The following is a 19,531-nucleotide window of genomic DNA, read 5'->3' on the forward strand; positions in this document are numbered from 1 at the left end:
CCTCCCTGCAGATTTGGCCTTTGCCGAAGTTAAGCACCACCTGTCTCGAGTCACTCAGCACCGTATGGCAGTCAGCGTCGGCGATGGCCAGGGCGATAGCCACCTCCTCCGCTTGTTCCGGTTCTTCTCACACTGGCTTCTGCTCTAGTGGCGCTGGTTGACGTCTCTGACGACCGCTGCGAAGGAGTTTCGTTGGTATTCGGCCGCATCCACGTAACGCGCGTGCTCGTCGTTGGCGTGCACGTCGGTGAGAGCTTTGGCCCTCGCCGCTGTTCTTCCCTTGTTGAACTCCGGATTCGTGTTCTTGGGTATGGAGTCGATTCTGGTCTGGCGTCGGACCTCTTAGGGGACGGGGAGCTTCATCTCCGCCTTGTTCGAGCGTCCTATTCCCAGGTCGTCCAGTATCTTCCTCCTGGCTTTTGTCGTGGACAGCCGCTCTAGTTGAGAGGTACGTTGCGCTTCGGCTATTTCTTCGAGCGTGTTTTGTATCCCGAGTTGTAAGAAGCAGGTCGTGCTCATGGATTCGAACAGGCCCAGCGCCGTCTTCTACGCTCTTCTGATGATTACGTTGATTTTGTTGCGTTCGTGTTGCAGCCACCTGTGGTAGGCTGCAACGTACGCGACGTGACTGATGACGAAGGATTGGACGAGCCTAATTAGGCTCTCCTCCCTCATGCCAGCCTTATGGGAAGTGACTCGTTTGAGGAGTCGAGTCGAGTTGGCCGTTTTTGCCGCGTGACGGGCGATGGTTTCGCCGTTTCTTTCGTGCCTTTCGATGACCATGCCTAGAATCCCGATTTTGCCGACCTCGGGGATCACGTTGTCGGATTTGGTTACGATTCTGATTTTTTCGCATTCGCGTTGTCTGGTCTTTCCTCTGCCGTTGTTAGAAGGTGGGAGTATGAGAAGCTCCGATTTGCTCGGCGAACATCTCAGTCCGGTGCCTTCCAGCTGGTCTTCTATCGCGTCGACGGGGGCTTGCAGCGCGCCCACGGTGTGGGCGTCGCTGCCGTCGGTCACGCACAGCGTGATATCGTCCGCGTAGATGGTGTGCCTGACGTCTTCGATGTCCGCGAGCTTCTCGGCTATTCCGATCATTACCAGGTTGAACAGCACCGGCGAATCTCGTTCCACTGTTGCGTGCAGAGCGCGCGGCAGTGCGTTCAGACATCTGCGTTCAAACTGCGAACATTTAGGATTAGATGTTTACTGCCTGGTTGCACTGCGTTTACAATGGTTAACGCGTACTTCCGGAACGGAGTGAAGTGCACTGATCACCTGGACTCACTGTACCGAACTTGTTCAAATGCAATGCACCTGGCAAGGGATTTTAATTCTCACCACACCCCTTGGGGAATGAAAACGGACGTTTGTGGGAAAATGTTGTGGAATTGGGTGAATGATAACAATTTTCAATGTCACAATTCAGGTCGAATTACTTTTCTACGCGAGCGATTCTCATTTGCATTAGACCTGACTTTCTCATCTGCTCAGATGTCTATTTCATCGTGGATACCTTTGACAATGGAACAAGTAACGATCATTTACCCATTACATTTGAAATTACGCTTTCACGTCAGGCTCCTATTGTACAGCTAAGCCGGCTCATTAGTTACAAGTCAGAGATTAGTTCAAGGGTATCATCTCTGACCACTTGTGATGATCAGCGGAGGGCTGTCTCGGTGTATACTACGCTTAAATTCTGCGACTCAGCCCGCTGAGTTTCTGGTTATGTCTGGCAGCTCGCCGTCAAACTCATTTTCGTGGAATGAAGCATGTACACGGGCTTACAGGCGAAGAAAAGCAGCATGGAAAAGTCTGGAGCACAAAAATCTCCAACAGTTCGTATGACTCGCATTCCTCTGTTCTATCCCCCAAAGAAGTCGCGGATTCACTAGATGTTATCGAAAAAGGGCTTGAAGCACACTTTTATTCGCAATGTTCTAGACCTAACAGGTTTAATGGTTTGACATATGAATTTGTAGAACTGACTATGGCGGAACTATGTTTTGTCATGTTAGCTGCACATCAATCGGCTCCTGGACCAGACCGTAGCACAAAAGCTATGATTAAATTGTTATTTAACTATTTCCCTAATGAGTTTTCAATATAGGCAACTGTTCATTTCAATAAACATGGATCCCGGATTCTTGAAAAATTGCAAGAATTGTGCTTTTACTTAAAAATCAAAACCTTGGATAGGCCTTTGGCAACATTTGGCCAATTGCCCTTACATCGAACATAGTCAAAATAATAGAACAATTAATTCACGTCCGGCTCAATGAATTCACTTCTTCCCAGGGTATTCTTTGCTTGAAAAAAAAAATAAGATTTAGGCCTCGATGTTTCATATGGTCCACTCACGTTGATTTAGAAAGCTGCATTTGACTCGCAGGACTATCACGACATGTTTCAGCTTTGGTAACTTTAGATATTGCGAAAGCATATGACAGTGTCGAGCATTGAATTTGAATTTCTAGGTTAGCGAGCTGTGCTGTCCGAGACTATCTAGTGGTCTGGATAGAAGAATTCCTTTCCAATAGACAATTATTTTGTTCCAAGGATGGGGTTACACTGGGTACATATAAACAGGTGCGTGGCGTACCAAAGGGAACCTGTTCTTTCTACGCTTTAACATTTTGTTATCGTCTATCCCAGATCATCAGGATGTGCAACTTTATCTCTATGCTGATGATACTGAACTTTTTTCATCATCACGGCATAGCAATACGTTACACCAAATTTTGCAATCTTAATTGTCTGCACTCAAGCCCTGGCTGGATGGACTGTATTTTTCGATTAACGTCAAGAAATGCTCATTACTTGTGTCTCCATTGACAAATCTCGTTTTCATTTCTCATTATCGAAATGAGCCCATACCGCAAGTTGCAGCTTTGAAGTAGTTAGGGATAACATATGATGGTACGCTAAAGTGGCAGTAGCAAATCGAAACAAATGCTAGTAAAGGAGAACGTGCAATGGGATTGTTACGCCATTTCAGTAATAAAAAGACGGGTAATGCATAGGGCTACGTTGCTGATTAAGCTTTACGTCCACCTCATCCTCGAATTTCACTCTGTTCTTTTTTTTTCAGGATGTGCAGCATACAAGGTTAGACCTTTATTACTAATAGAAAGGCAAGCACTGCGTCTATGTCTTCAGCTGCCACGTTTTGTGGCTACCCAATTCGCTTTATGTGGAGGCTGGAATTCATCCGCTTCACTTCAGTCCAAATTTAAGCAACTGAAGCTATACGATGCACCCCTCTCCCATTTCCAATCCATGTTCATCAATTCTCCCGATTCATTTTTTCAGAACACACTGGCGGCGTTACCGACAACCGCAAGTTGTTTTTGTTCAGACGCTGTTATCAAAACTTCATGTTCAGCTACTGTGCGTGATATCTCGAAAAACTAATTTGTCAAAGGTGAAACTGATTTTTGATGACATTTTTCCAAAACACGCAAAACTTCTTTCAGAGCGCATACTTGGTCTCCTTCAAGATAATCTTAGTATAATTTCCGTCTCACTTGGTTATTTCTACGGCTGCAACACAAAATTTAGAGAAGGCCGGAGTTGGCATCTTTTCAAATCAGCTTAACTGGCCTTTTGACCTCCGTCTCGCTAATTATGCTCCAGTATTTCTTGTAGAATTTCTGGCAATTATTCTAGCCATGAGAAAATTCGGTCCACAGAGCTATAAAGCAATAGTTGTTACCAATGCACTCTCGGTTTGTACACATTTTGTAATAATTGGTCACACCTTCCGAGTATATTCGGACGTTTGTCTGAACAATTTCTCTTAAGTCTGCTTTGTCTGGGTCCCAGGTCACAGTGGAATCTTTTTAAATGAATCAGCTCACTCGCATGCATCCTCGTCACTAAATGGCCCAGTCTTAAATGTTCCCTATTTCGCTTTCATAACGGGAGCCAGATTTAAACGTATTTTATTTATAAATTGTAATGATTCATCCCTACTTCCTGCACATTATTTTCGACATCTAAATTTCCGGTGGAACATGAGCAAATGCTTTTCACGACAATGCCAGGTGACCTTAACAAGCTTCCGTTGTAGGGTTCCCCGCCTAAATTTTTACCTTCATAGATCTGGTTTATCCATAGGCACTGACTACGAGGGGGGGGGGAGCTCCGGGGCCCGAGCCCCCTCCGGAGTTTTCCCGAGAGGGCACAGGCGATGCCGAAGCCTACCTCACCCTACCCCCCACATACGCACCTAAAATGTCATTACCACAGCTTATATCATAAGAAGCCAACAGTGACACCAAGGACAACATAGGGGAAATTAATTGTGCTTAATAAATGAAATAAAGAAACGATGAATTAATGGAAAGTGGATGAAAAAACAACTTGCCGCAGGTGGGGAACGATCCCATAACTTTCGCACTTCGCGTGCGATGCTCTGCCAGTTGAGCTACCGCAGCGCCGCGACGCGTTTACCCATCCACTTTCTTGGGTATTTGTTTCCTTAGTATAACCCTGGGAGTGTTAGCCAGTGCCACCACCACAGACCTTGGCGGTGGATGTGGAACGTCCTTTCTGCTGCAGGCGTCACGAGAACGTGATCTTTTTGGGTGAAGGCAACCGGTCAATAAACCCACACATGCGGGTGGGCGCGCAGTCACGTGATATTTTTCCTTTTTCGTGGGGTTTCTTTACCAGCTGGAAAAAGTTGTACACAATTAGTACATCACTAAAAACACTGAAGTTAGATGTCATTTGGCGGTGCCTACAAATGCATCATTCACACTTTGATAACTAGGACAGTATTTGTCGTGATAGATCATTATAATTGCCGATCTCAGTGGCGAAAAAATGTGTGACGGCCAGTCCACTGTACTGGAAAGAACATGCACTAGGTTTTCTTGGAGTAACGCAATTGCTCTTTTTTTTAATTCTTCGTGCATGATAGTTGGGACACCCTGTCTAATTCACTCAGTACCCGAAATGAGGCCAAGCCGAATTCACTGGAAATCAGAATCAACAGCAGTCACGTGCAGCAGAAAAGAAAAAAAATGCTGCAGTTTCTCCGAAAAAACAAAGCAGTATTAGTGATAGCAAAGTATAAAACAATTTCACTAAGGAAAATTGCACCACCGAGGGACGCCAGATTCTTGGTGGTGCGAGAGGACTTCGGCTGTAAAATTGTACCGTCTCCTACTATGAGGTTTTGTATTACTGATATGAGGTCACCACTTCAGCGAACAATTCTTCGCGGTCACACGAAGTTTCTTCAAGTGTACCTGCTTTTAAATGTTAATATATATATATATATATATATATTATATAATTATATACACACACACACAGGGTTCGGAAAGCTCCCCCCCCCCCCCCCCCCCCCAAATCATGAAAACTTTGTTGCCCGGGCCCGGAGGGCGATCCAAGCCAGAGGGTTCCTGGAATAAGGGACCCTCCCACCTCGACTGATAAGTCACTGCTTCAAATAAAGGTTTCATTCTCTCTCTTTCCTTCGCCAATGGGTATATCCATACCTAACCTCTGCTCTTTTTGCAATGAACCAGAAACTATGGACCATCTTTCTTTCTTGCTGCCACTTCTCTTACCACTGCAGAATGTTCCTTTTATTTCCAACTAATAAACTGGGTATAGCACTTACTACAGCAAACATCTTGTCCTTTGGCACCTGTCAATTAGACACGAGCCATGGGTCAATGATTACTGCTATACACAAGTTCATTGAAGGTTCAGGAAGATTTCGCTGCTAGGATACCGACTGTGAGAAGCTTAACCTTATTTTTCTGTTGTCCTGAATTTATGTATAGACCCTAAAAAAATTTCTATTATCATTTAGTTGCCCAATGTTTCATTCTGAATGTCTGTCTTTAACCCCTTTTGGTATTTTATTCTATGCATTTTTCAATCAACCTAGTGTGGCCAATACTCCATGTGGGTATGGGGCATGTTTTAAGCCACAACTTCATGCAAAGTGCCTTCTAGGAATGGGCGCCTGTTTCGTGAATCACGGTGCAGGAATCAAAAGGTGGCGCCTCGCCTCATCTTTGCCCTAGGTAATGTACACCTTGCAGAAGCGCTCGAGTTTAAAGTGGACGAATGCGCCAATCGGTTAGCAGTCAAGATAAACAAGTGACGTTTAGAGTACTGGCAGAAAAAAAGCAGGGAGGAGATTGATACGAGCAGATCACTTAGTCATAGCTAGCGGTACGAGGTAAATTATGAAGGAAAAAAAAAGATTACGGAGATGTATAAAAAAACGCTAGATAAAAAACATGTATAGCATACCCGTTTAAATCAAGCAGGCTAGGCGACTATTTGTCACCACCTCATTTCAAAGGGGATGGCAATAAATCATCATCATTGTGCTTAATCAATTTCTTGATTCAGCAACCGCCTCGTCATCGCATAGGGTGGCGATTACCGCATAAAACATTCAGCTCGCAATCAGTGGAAGACAACACAGACGGCTTGCCACTATAGATGTTTCAGCGAACATTTTCGCAATTTTTTTTAAAAGTGCCTGTAGCAGACAGCAATTCTAGACCATGGGCTAGTCTACTCAAAGAGGCGGACGTTACTTGCACAAAAAACATAAATGCATAATCGAGAAATTAACAAGATTCACTAATTAAGCATTAACTAATTGCCTTATGGCACATATTACAATTTACAAATTCTAGTAGGCGAGACTGCAAGGCATATTCACTTGAAAAGAATTGTGCACATGACATCATTTACAGGATAGGCACCCGCAAACTTGTAAATATGCACTGTCGTTCCACTTAACAAAACGTTTTATGCATTCAAGCACAAAAGTAACTGGAATGCCAATGCATTTTCCCGCAAAGTACTGGAATTAAAAATCAAAACTGGTGTCATACCAAGAATTAATTCGAAGTGGTCCCGCCTTGTGAACTCCCCAGCTAGAATTAGTAAATTGCAGTATGTCCCTAAATAGCTTAAACTTAATTAGTGAATTTTCGTTAATTAGTCAATTATGCATTTTAATTTCTTGTGCCTCGAGTAGACCAGCTCATGGAATGCCACAGGCAATTTTTTTTTTATTTGAAAGTGTTTGCTGGAACACCCGGTATAAGGGCTGACACTTCAAGGCCCCAAAATATTGCTCCTGGGGCCACTGGTGTCGCTAGAGTCAAGGCACACCGGAGCATGATCACGCAACACTTCTGGTTTTTCGAGTGTTACAATGCTATGGCACGTAAGCTACTGGAACTCTTATACATAAAAGAAAATGTTGCGATTGTGTACAGCCTTGTTGTTTGGTACAAAACGGAGCATACTTTCTTCAGACCTTTCACCTCCCATGATTGCTTAGTGGCTTTGACACTGCGCTGCTAAGCACGCGATTGTGGGATCAAGTCCCGGTTACTGCAACCCGATTTCAATGGGGGCGAAACGAAAAAAACACCCGTGCGGTGGGTGCACAATAAACCCCCCCCCCCCCAGAGGTCAACATTAACCCAAGTCCCCTTCTACGTTATGCCTCATTATCAGACCTGGTTTTGGCATGAAAACACCCTAATTCACCACTGAGGGCGATGATAATCGCCTTCAGTGGCTGGTGCACCTGTGCTTTTGGAACAGTATATATAGTCAAACACCTTTACAATGAAGTGCTTCAAACTTTCAAAATTATTCATTATACAGGTCACTTGGTTGTAAAGATTGTGCACCACACAGCTCACAATAGAACGACAGAATTATTCTTTCGTTATACAGGTCATTTAGTTGTGGAGGCACTCAACTGTACGTGTTTTGCTGTCTTTCGAATAAAGTTATTGGTAGCGCCTGTGACATGTGTCTGTCTTCTGTGTGATTGTGCTTTCGTGCTACAATACGTTTTCATGCAACAGAAAGCACATGCCTTTCATTTCTAAGACTTATTTTCCCAGCTTGCTTCCCAGTATTCTTTCTTGAGTGCAACTAATGAACGAGACACGACAACTGCAAATCAAGCATTTTGAGACATGAGATCTTAGATTAGTACGAGTTCACAGAAGAAAAAAAAAAGATGTGACCTGGCTCTTGATGGGATAATCTTCGGGGCATTACAGATCGCAAGGATAAAACAGCACTGCATGCTGAGCAAATATACTGAGCTGAAAAAAAAAAAAAATACAAGAGCTCAGAATTCACTTTGCCATTCGAAATCAGTGTTCTGACAAAATCAACAAAAAAGGAAGCTCAGCCAGACAATGCCTTGTATTTAGTCATATCCTCTGTTGATTTTCGAACTTGGCCAATATGTCCTGCAATAGAGTGCTCTTCATGTGGGAATTACCACATTAAATACACCATGCACCTCACATCAGTCTTGACACCATAAGCATTGAGGCCACTTACATGGAACATTTCATGCGCAGGCAAGTTTGCCCATGCATAGAAGCTACGCACAGTGACAATACCATATTTACTAGCATAATGATCACACTCGCGTAATGATCGCACCCCAAACTTGCCGCAGCTATATGTTGTGTGCCTAATAATAGCTAATGATGATTGCTAATGATGATAGCTAATGATGATTGCACATACCATTTGTCGAATACTGGCGAATGCTACGCGAACAACTCTTCAAGATGTACCAAGCGGTCTGCACGCACCAAACATTCTTAAGCAGACGCCCCATTTTGTTCCTTTTATCACTTTCCACACTTCCACGACAAAAAAAAAGAAAGCTACAACGAAACTTGCCTTGGCTTTATTATTTGTAGGCTTTATAATGGTTGTGGTCAGCAACAACAACAAAAAAAGGTACCTTTCGATTCTTCTCGTCTGCACTTGTGGGCACACAACGAATCGCGAGCGGCAACGAAAGTAGCCACATTTACACTAATACATCAGAAGTGTACCCTATTCGTTCGCCGACGCTTGTAACAGAGCTAAGATAGTTGCCCACACTTAGCGGAAATGTGCTGTATGAGGATAGTAGTGAATACAAATGTCGCAGTTTCCACAGCATACCTGCCATGTGTTTCTATGTCACTGGCAGCTAAGCACGCCCATCTCTGTTTCTGTCCCCTCAAAGTGGACATGGCTACGTTATTGCCACGAACTTGTCAATATTAACAATATCATTCATTACTGATACAGAAGAAACTGTTCTAATGCACGTAATGTACTCACAAGAAGAAAAAAAATCACGTTTGGCTCGTTCAGCTTGCTCTGCCGACCAACATTTTTGTTTTAGGTTCCGCACTGTTACAGCAGCAGCTGTCTGTTTGTTGACCTGTTGTCATCCCGCAGCAAATGCTGGATGAAAAAAATTTTTTCCCTTTGTGGGAAATTTCACCAGAGTAATGATCGCACCCCTGAATTTAAGGCAATTTTTTTGACAAAAAAGTGTGATCATTACGCGAGTAGATACGGCATGTTGCCAGTAGGCAAGTTGTCACATAAATAAAGAGCAACAGGTACTCAAAAGTTACTGTTTGTCACTTGAGAACTTACTATGTGGCAACACACTGTCACCTGGGTGTAGCTTTTATGTATGGTTAACTGATCTATGCATGAAATGCTTACCAATGGGTAGATTCAAACACAAGCGAAATGCTTTGCCCAAGTTGCTCTTGTAAAAAAGGGGCAATGCTACCAACGCAGATTGCAGAAAACCAGAAAAAAATATATTAGTTTTTTAGATATATGCAATCCTTTCCGTCATGTAAGTACATGTTAACTGGACCCCTGAAGCAAAAAATTCTGCAGGTTCCACGCATTGTGAGAATCAACACATAAGCAAAGCTTTCTGAGCTGTTAGCTTTGATTGCCAATAATTAGCGGAGTTGATGGCAAATGTTTAATTTCTTCAGGGTTTAGTGCAATACGAACGGTAAGTAGATGTTAAACATTACCCTGCATGCACCACCACTGTTGTTTGTCTGCGTATTACAAAGATCACACACCAAGACGTGTTTGCTTGAGGCATTGTTGGGCGCCATTGTTCATAACCTGCGGAGAAACTTTGCATTGTCATTACCTCACGCCCTCACCCCACACATTGCATCTTGGCAGAATTGTTAAGCTTTAATTGAATTATGGGGCTGTATGTGCCCAAAACCACAATCGGTTTATGAGGCACGCAGTAGTGGCAGACTCCTGATTAATTTTGACCAGCTGGGGTTCTGTATCGTGCACCTAAATCTAAGTACATGAGTGTTTTTGGATTTCGGCCCCGTCAAAATGTGGCTGCCATAGTCTGGATTGAACCCACAACCTCTAGCGACACCATAGCCACAAAGCTACACAGCGGGCACAGAAGTATTGATTTGACGTGCGACTGCTACCACAGTGCTGCATAGACGATACGGCGCTTTAATGCGGCTTTGTTTGCACGCCATGCGTCAGTTGTCCCGCTTGGCAAATTTCCATAGTGCATATCTTTCAGCAATAGCAGAAACATACCGTACTGTACCTTGAACTTAAATTTATCAAGTTTTTCCACGACTGCTGTCATGTCTAGTAGCAGTGCTTCCTTGCTTTCTCACATCGCCTTTTCCCCCTCCCACACTACCCCCAGGAATAGAAACTGCAAGCGAAGAGTGGCAATGCTGTCATTCACTCGTTTCATGACTGCGTCAGTTCTACCCATGCTCTGCTTCCTCTCCTTGCCCCCTCATGGCCATTCTATCTACCCCTCTCCGGACTATTGCACATTAGTAGAAAGTGCTGCAGTTTCTGCATTGCTTTTGTGGGGGGTAATGGATAATTACAGTTGTCAAGAGGGTACTGTGGCAACACCCAGAGAGCTCCACAGGGAATTATGCACATGCGACACGATGCAAAGGTCCATACGTGTTTCTCACACCACCTTTTCTCTCTGCCACACTCCTGCCATGTAGATGCACACTTTGAACCACCTCCTAACGTGGCGTGCAAGACAGTGACAGCAGCATCAGGAGCAGCAGTGGAAAAGTCGAAGAAAGAGGCAAAGAAAGCTTCACTTTAATAATGGCCTTGATGGTGAGACCAAGTTGTTACACCCCTGACCACTACTTCTTTGAAGTGTTATTCGAATGAATAATTAATCTTGCCAACCACATGTACACCATAGAAATAAATGCAGAAAATTCAAGTGAACATTTTTGTGCCTACAGCAAGATTCAATATGCATACAACAGCAGGCCCATTCAATATGAAGTGACAACCAGCATGAACACATTGCGTAAAAAACAAATAAATTAGGACACTTAGCAGTTGGACAATGCACTTGCACAAACAAGTCACTTGAGAAAACTGACAAGAGACATGCATACATAGTAGCTCACATTTACTTCTTGGTTTTGAAAGTGACACTTGATCCTTGACTTTATCACATCATACTGAGTGAGAAAAAAGAAAGGCTGACAGACAAGCTGTCCCTTAGAGGGCCTCTGCAACAAACCTGTCTGCCCTCTCCTGCATTTCAGAATTTCATAGTATTTATCCTTTCTACTAGACCGGGGTGCATAATTACCTTATAATCACACATGCAAGGCATTACCTAAATGGTATGTCTAAATGGTTAAGAACACATTCACTGGTTCATCAAAGACAGAAAGATGGGTTTTTTGATTTCAAAGCAACAGTTTGAGGGACAATGTAGTGGGCAGAGCGCTAAGGTTAATTTTGACCCCTTAGGTGTCTTTAATCTGCAGGGTAAGACAGTTCCATTGGTAATAGGTGTTGCAGAGCCCATTCTTCAAAGTGCAATGCCATAAAATTTACTATTTTTTTAGCTCATGCCAAGTAAACAACAAATTTGAATAAATTCAACTCAAGACATGGTTGTGGTTTCCTAGAAACATTTGTGATCAACATCACAAAGGCACTGATGGCATTTATACACACTGTATTGAATAACTTTTTTAAAATTTAGACGGTTTACTGCCACATGCTCCGAAGAGTTATGCCATCTTTATGGCATACTTTTGCTTCACAATAATCATATTCCTACACATCTTTCTTTCAAGCTCATAGCAGGTTGCTTCTCTCTCGGTAACACTATGCTGATATATTACTTGCAGGAAGGCACAGAACTCACAATAACATTCACCAAAAAGAGTGTACATTCGTTGCTCTGGTATAAAAGTACTGTCAGGAGCTAAAGTTTGAACAATATAGGCACCATTAAAGAAATAATTATTTTGCAGCCTGAATACTCAGTATGAAACCAAAAGGTGCCTTATGCACATGTGCAAGCAACAACTGCATTGCACTAAATTGTGTTTCATGGCCAGGCTATGATGAAATTAAACAATTTCAAGACTACTGTGGTATCGAAGTGCCTGACAGTGCATTGTAAAAGGTGCATATATTTCTGTAATGTCACAACCTTAAAAGAAACAATATTTCTTAATGGAAGTGTTGCTTGTTTCACTAACATTAAGTACAATGCTGTAACAATATATATCAAAATTTAGACCATACAGAATCACAGCAAAGGTGGCTAAACAATGAATGAGCATTAAAGGTATAAAGAAAACAATTATAAAACCAACCCATCAACATTTCAGGAAAAGAGTTCATGTTAAGTGCATACACTCCAAAATCTCATGAAAGGTGCCCCAATGCCTTCGGATAATAAAGACCAGTTCATGTGCCTGAAGTCTTTAGAAGAAATTACGAATCACTTTTAACAAGTGCATATTATTTCCAGATTCTTACACTTTAAAAATCAGAAACCCATATTTCAAAGAAAATGCAATGTTGAAACGAACGTGCAAATGCACATGTGCAGTATGTTTGATCTTGTTCTGGTCTTGCTAAAAAAAAATAACATGCTAACAGTGGCACTACTGCATGAAGGTTTCCCCCATCAAGTGGTTGTAGAACGGTCCCAGTAAGCTTTTATGAATATGAACATGTCCATTCAAACAAACACACAAAAAAGTAATTAAATCCGTCAGCAGATTCTCATCTTTACATGCTTTTTCACAGATTGTAAAGTCCATACCATAAAAAGTGAACATGACAAAAGGTAAACAAATTCACGACGGCACCCATAACAGTCCACAATAAATTTTTAAGGTTCACTGTTTTTTGCTTTCAGTATACTATTGCTATAGGTAACATGCTATTTATAAAGTTAGAGTATGAAAGTTGTACGCCTCAAACGAGACACTTTCTCAACGATGAACACAGAAAAACACATCATTAAAATAAATTAATAAAAGAATGATTAAATGTAGATTACATTCTAATTACTCTAAAATGGTTTGTAACATGCCTATTGTAGCTTGTAAAGTCTACAAAATATAAAACCAGGCAATAAATGTGCCACACAAGAAACATCAGATCACCCAGCCATAAAATATATCTAAAATAAGTGTCCAAGAATTCCTGTGTAAATAAATCATCAAAACACGTTCACTGGCATGCACTGTAAAGTGTTATATCAAGAGTAAAAATAAAGTTTCTGGTGCAAAAACTCACCAGCTATAAAACAAACATTGTAAAAGATAAACATTCATACGTGTACCATCGACCCACAAACATTCCATACTAAACATAAAGTATGGTGCCTTTCTTGCAGCAAGGATTCTGGAGAAGAGTTTGCTGTTTACAAGTGGACACAGATTAGTGAAGTTTCATGACTCCGCAGTGTGCTGACCACAATGTCCAAGCACATTTAAGTATTAGATGGCTCAATATATGTTGTATGCAAGTGCCAGTGCAACAAATGATGATCAATGTGTTAATGCAACTTGCCTAAAATATTCTCTAAAAACATGAGATGGTTGGTCGGCATCTGATAAAGCAGGACAGGAAGAAGAAAATGTCAGGCATCCACAAGAGCAATAAAGTTCTGGATGGTGTCATTTCTTATAGTAGTGCGCTAGTATCAGGCATATATTGCTTCACCCTTGCACGAAACTGCAGTAAATTAACAGCGTCTAGCCACCAACCAGCTGTCTGCAAGACATTCACTGTAGAAATAATGCCCTCTGTCCCTAAATGACCCAAATTTAGTTTTTTTTTCCCTAAGTGAGACCATTAAAAGTCAGTCAGAGGGCGTTTCTATTCCTCTTTCAGAATATTTCCAAGAGACCACAACCCACAATGTCCACTTGATAAACAATCTGTTAGACAGGCAAACTCAGAGTGACTTTGAGCAAGTGTCTCTTGATTGGAGGATGTCATAAGAGAAACTCCAGTGACACTTGTAGCAGAGTGCACTCATTTCTAAGTGCGGGTGGCAAACTCACTTACCAGGCTACAAATGTGTCGAGGCTACAAGTGTGTGGCCTTGACAAAGGCAGTTGAAAGAGTAAAGGAAAACTGGAAACAAATTAGGTACTTTTTTACAGGTAATGTTCCAATTGCATCTGTTTCAATCAACGAAATATCTTGTGCTTCCACTGCTCAATTTCAGTGGCCACTGCTATTACATTCTGCCCTGCATGTACTACAGCAAATAAAAAAACTTCCTTGGTGCTTGGTGGTGGTGCTGTCCCAGCAGTTTCTGCAAATGCCATTCAAGAAGTTCTTTCTATACAATAAAAAAGCAACATCAATTACTACTTCTCATATAGTAGCAATTATTTCAAATGCCTTTTTAGTATCCAATTCCAAACACTGTTTTGCTGTGTAGCCTTGTGTCAACAAAATGGCACTTAATGAAAACGCGGTGCACTTGCTCAAAGTGATACTAAATTTGCCAGTCTGACTGGGGTTCTTACACTTCAAAATTTGGCTTAAAAAAAAAGAACGCTATGACAAAGGATCCCTTCCAGTAACAAGAAGGCTACAGATTCCATACAGGAATACAAATCAAGGACGGTGAATGATGAAGCTCCAAGAGTCCCTCCACTTTAGGTCCAGTACATCCTGTGCTGACAGGGCAGTTGTACCATATGAAAATACAGAGAAACGCCAGAACACGTAGATGACACCCAGCAGCCAGATGATAACAGAAGTATAGAATCCCAGCTGTATCCACTTCTTCTTGATGACATGGCTTTATGGGATGCAGAAAGCATAACAGTTAAATACGTTGGGCAAACACTTGTTAGAACTTGCACATTTTATAGCAGAATGTTTCATTTAAACACAGCAGCCCTGGCACAGTTAACTTTTGTGACTAACCTAGTGCATTGAATAAAAAACTATAGTCATTAATTGTAAGCACTGTTCACTTACCAGAGGACATAGTCAAGGTGCTCCAGCACGACGATGATGCCAAGGATCTTGTACAGCAGTGCGGGCAGGTAGTGGTGCAAAAACAGTGTCCGGTCAGCAAAGAAATATGGCACCAAGTGCATGGCATAGCCCACAACGCACAGCTCTCCTCCAAATCTGAACTTCTCAAATGTATCTGCACAAACATCAATGTACGCATATTAAAAGAGGTTTTGCAGTTTAGACATTGCAAACAAACCTGCCCAATCATCAGACAAAGTTGTCAAGAACACTTGAGCTAAATGTCATTTGTATATACATGCATGCAGCAGGTAGACTAGAATTTCACATCAGGCTGGTGTTTCACAACCAATGTGCACAATGCTCAACTAATCATATGCAAACATACGCTGCCTGATCTTTCCTCCCACCAATTAGTCTGAGGAAATGTTCTTTTCTCCTGCTCAAGAAAAGCTGCCAGTAAAAACTGCTTGCATTTACAATATTGTAATTATGTTTGTCACAGGGAAAAAATGAAAGGAGACGAACTGAAATGCAGGAAAGGTAGACGCGTTCAAAAATTGCCTGCAAAAAAATAACGACACAGCAATACCATTTCAGTTACCAAGCAATTCCAAGTAAACCCCACACAGCACGTACCTTCAGGAATGTCACAGACCAGCCGCTGTCGCCTCAGAAGATAAAAACAAAAGATGAGCACATAAAGGAGGAGGCAGACTGTGGCCGTATACCAAGTAACCACATTCCCAACCAAGTGAATCTGGGCCTGAAAAAGCAATAATAAATGCAAGTAAGAAGACAAAGAATAACTTCATGGCAGTGGTGGTCTAGCCAGTTTAGGATTCGGAGCAATTTTTGAAGCGAGAAAAATGTCGTTCTGGAGCAGTTTAGGAGCCGTCACACCGGCATTTTGGAGCAGTTTCGGAACAGAAAAATTGGTCTTTTGAAACACTTGGAGTAGTACAGCAGTAATCTTTAGTCATTCGGCAAAAATTGTTATTACTGTGCAATCAGTAAGTGCTGCTCAAAAGTGAACCAAGACAAAGCCAACAACAACCAATTAAGCTCGACTTCCTACGGACGGTATGCCGTTCACAGTATATTGCAAACATATTTATTTGAGTAGGCAAGGAACTTAAATTTGTAAACAACTAAATAAAATTTTTTAGGCTAACGAGAACAAAGATATGCACCTGGGTGCAAGACAGACATAAAATTACAAATGTGCTAGAACAATTTGCGCTGTCAGGCACAAGACAAAAAGTGATGGCAAATGACTTATGTGCACTCCAAATGACAGATATGCTTTGATATGCTTTACAGCACTAGACAAAATGTGTATCACGCTAAATAACAATGCTAGAAGCTTGACAAGAGACCAAGCATCTAGGAATGGTGCCAAGATGAGAGGCCTCCATACGGTACGTCATAAAAATGGTCATGGCAATAGAGAACAACATTCGTACTCTCCCGTACACTCGCTTTCATTGTGAGATGGTTTGTCGGTTTCCCATGTGTCGTGTGGCCTCTGCGAATAGATGCGAGTCGATCTGGCGTAAAACCGTAACTTTTGTTGTTGATACCTGACCAACCTTTCGAAGTACTACCGATTAGGAGTGTACCATGGCGAAAATTGGCTGTTGGCTGATGTGTATAACAAGCTTTCCACAAGCTGTCACAGAAAGCTTGCCGCTAACATGTTCGTATGAGTGGCTAACCGCTGACTAGTTCCGAGATCATGCATACATGTTTCTGACAACTGTAAAAGTTGGCAACTACTGCAATAACGCATAGAAGCTTACAGACTGACCGAAAGTTCCAAATTGCATGTGCAAACGTATGAATCTGCGTGCCTTCTAGTGGCTCATCAGTCCTATACCTTCACACACAGGCACTGCTTTCACTGCCGTTCCCTTTTTGGGTGTCGGGTATAGGAATTGCTTTGATTGGAGTGGATGACACGGACTACCCTTGTACCAAGACATGCGTGCCTTATAATCAGATTGTGGTTTCACCGTATAAAAACTGTATAATTAAATTTTTTTTGTCCCGAAACCAACCAAGCGCCCTGGTAAGGCTGCATGCAATGCACTGACCTCAGCCAAGTATTTCACCAAATATGCGAAACATATGGTTGTAGATACTCGAGTCGCAAACTGAATCATTTAAATGTCCACAAATCGATTCGCATAGTTCTGTATCAACGTCCGATTTTTCAAACTTCCTATGGACCGCGAAAACATCTGAAAAAACGAATGCATGCCTTTTACTGCCGCCCGCAAGGGCTCAAATCCCCACAGACATTTCCGAAATAGCTCTGAAGGCCTGCCAGTACTCTTATTAGGCGTATCGCTGCTCGTACTGTGACAGGAGATGGCGGGTGCAAGCGTGTATAATTAAGGAATACATACTGTGTCAAGTGACAATTACCCCTTCCCGCTCTTTGTATGCTTCAATGCAATACTTTGCATATGCTTCACCGCGTAATACTGCTGTACTGAGGCGAAGCTGACTTTTGGAAACCGGCATTATGCAAGACGTCATGCTTTCCGAGCTTCGACGCCATTGCTAACAGCGATGAATTGTTTTAACGAAAAACATGGCACCGAACAGCAAGAAGCTTGGTAGCGAACGTCGAAGTAGCTCGGCTTAGGGCTGTCGCGGTAGTGGCTATGGCTGCCAGCGGATCTGAGTGCAAGAGCGCCTAGTCTAGGCGGCGAGATAATCAAAATGGCAGCGGTGGCAGCTTCCATCATTTCCGTTTCGGACCTGCGGTCATGGCAAAAAGTGCAGTAAATCAAACGGCGAAGGGTTTTTGCGTCCGAAATTTTGGATGTTCTTATACATTGACTCTATGGGGCATACCAAGGTGTGCTGAGAAGGCATTCGAATTATGGGGCACATCCGAAAAATCAGGCATCCGGAAAATCGGTCGTTGACTGTAGTAGCATACCCCACTGAAAACATGGTATTGGAGTGAAACCGCAAACATACAGCACTTTTGCGCAGTCGGCGCAAATTGCACTTGAGTGGGTGCAGCCAGGAGCAGGCAAGTCGAATTGTAGCAAAATGGTGCAAATAGCGCAGTCGGACCACCACTGGTGATGATACCACAGCATATACAGTGCCCTAGAAGTGCCCAGCGCAGCTTATGTTACTTGCAGAATACTTGCTCAACATGAACAAAGAGCCTGAACAAACAATATTTGACATATCTTGATATGGTTTCAAAAGACTTTCCTTGTGCACGAAAGAACCAAGACAAGGTAAAGCCTCCAAGAGTGCTCCCATTCTACCCTTATATACATATATAATACACCTTGTAAGAAGAAAAAAAAGAAAAAAAAGAAAATTTGTCTTGTAGTAGCACAGTTTCCACAGGTCTAACAACTTAGGAAATGTTCTGGTCACTTTCAAAAAGCACGAGTTCCACTTGAAACCTCTGAATTCATACAAAAGACAAAAAACACAAGCACCTCACATCTAACCTTTTTTGGCAGCATACCTAACGAAAAAAACTCCATTTGCCACACATTTGTATGCATCAAATATATAACGTTGATCAGAGCCAAGTTTCTCATTCATTTTTCAGACAGTTATAGAATTCTTCCTACACCTTAGACACTTACATTGGTGACGGGACTAATCCAGTATGCAATGCCACGAACCATTAGTGGCCATTCCATTGGTTCAGAGCTGTACACGTGGTCCTGCACATTCTCCTGGTTTACTAATAACATTTTGTACTGAAAAAGCAAAAAACAAAAGCTTTGATTACATATATTGCTGAGCGTTTCATGAAAAGAATTCCAAAGCAACATAGTATTATGACCATAAGGGGCCTTTCAATTGCAAGAAGGGAGCTTTAGAAATTGCAGACCAAAAGTGAGCAGATGTTATTGGCACTGCATACAAAAGAACCCAAGCGGATTTTGGGTAAATGACCTGCAGTGTTGCTGATCCTCCCCATTCAGTCAGCTAAACCACTTGCACCCTCTATTTGTAATGCTCCCTGAAAACATTGAGCTCACATTTCAGCCACTTTTACAGACAGATCTGCAATGATATAACAACTTTGCCACCTACAACTGAAGCTCATGCTTTCAGAAGGGTTAAAATTAATATAAAGTGCATTCATGTAAGGCATAATATCTTCATAAAAATGCGGTACCCTCACTTGTCAAGACATCTGTCTTATCATCACAACTCTCAAAATATTGGGGGCAAGCTCCACCACTGGAAAAGCTGGTACCGCAGTCGGCGTGACGTGGTGTGAGGGATCACGTGGACACAGCGGCCGCATCGACTGCTTCGGAAGCGCTGAAGTGAGCTGAAAACAAAAGCTTAAATCCCACCTGCACTGCAGTTCTGTTTAAGTGGGGAGGTTTTCCTGCTT

General features: G+C 42.3%; 1 protein-coding gene across 1 annotated transcript in view; it reads right to left on the minus strand.

Moving 5' to 3' along the window:
* Nucleotides 1–10,937: 10,937 nt before the first annotated feature.
* rt (Protein O-mannosyltransferase rt) overlaps nt 10,938–19,531 on the minus strand; it is a 51,328-nt gene continuing 42,734 nt past the window's right edge. The window contains exons 16-19 of the mRNA XM_065432867.2: nt 18,765–18,881; nt 15,775–15,901; nt 15,136–15,310; nt 10,938–14,953 (exon numbers count right to left, since the gene is read on the minus strand). Of these exons, the coding sequence (XP_065288939.1) occupies nt 14,767–14,953; nt 15,136–15,310; nt 15,775–15,901; nt 18,765–18,881 (606 nt within the window). The 3' untranslated portion in view covers nt 10,938–14,766. The remainder of the gene's footprint in view (nt 14,954–15,135; nt 15,311–15,774; nt 15,902–18,764; nt 18,882–19,531) is intronic.

The sequence above is a fragment of the Dermacentor albipictus genome, chromosome 1 (genome assembly GCF_038994185.2).
Source record: "Dermacentor albipictus isolate Rhodes 1998 colony chromosome 1, USDA_Dalb.pri_finalv2, whole genome shotgun sequence".
Lineage (NCBI taxonomy): Eukaryota > Metazoa > Arthropoda > Arachnida > Ixodida > Ixodidae > Dermacentor > Dermacentor albipictus.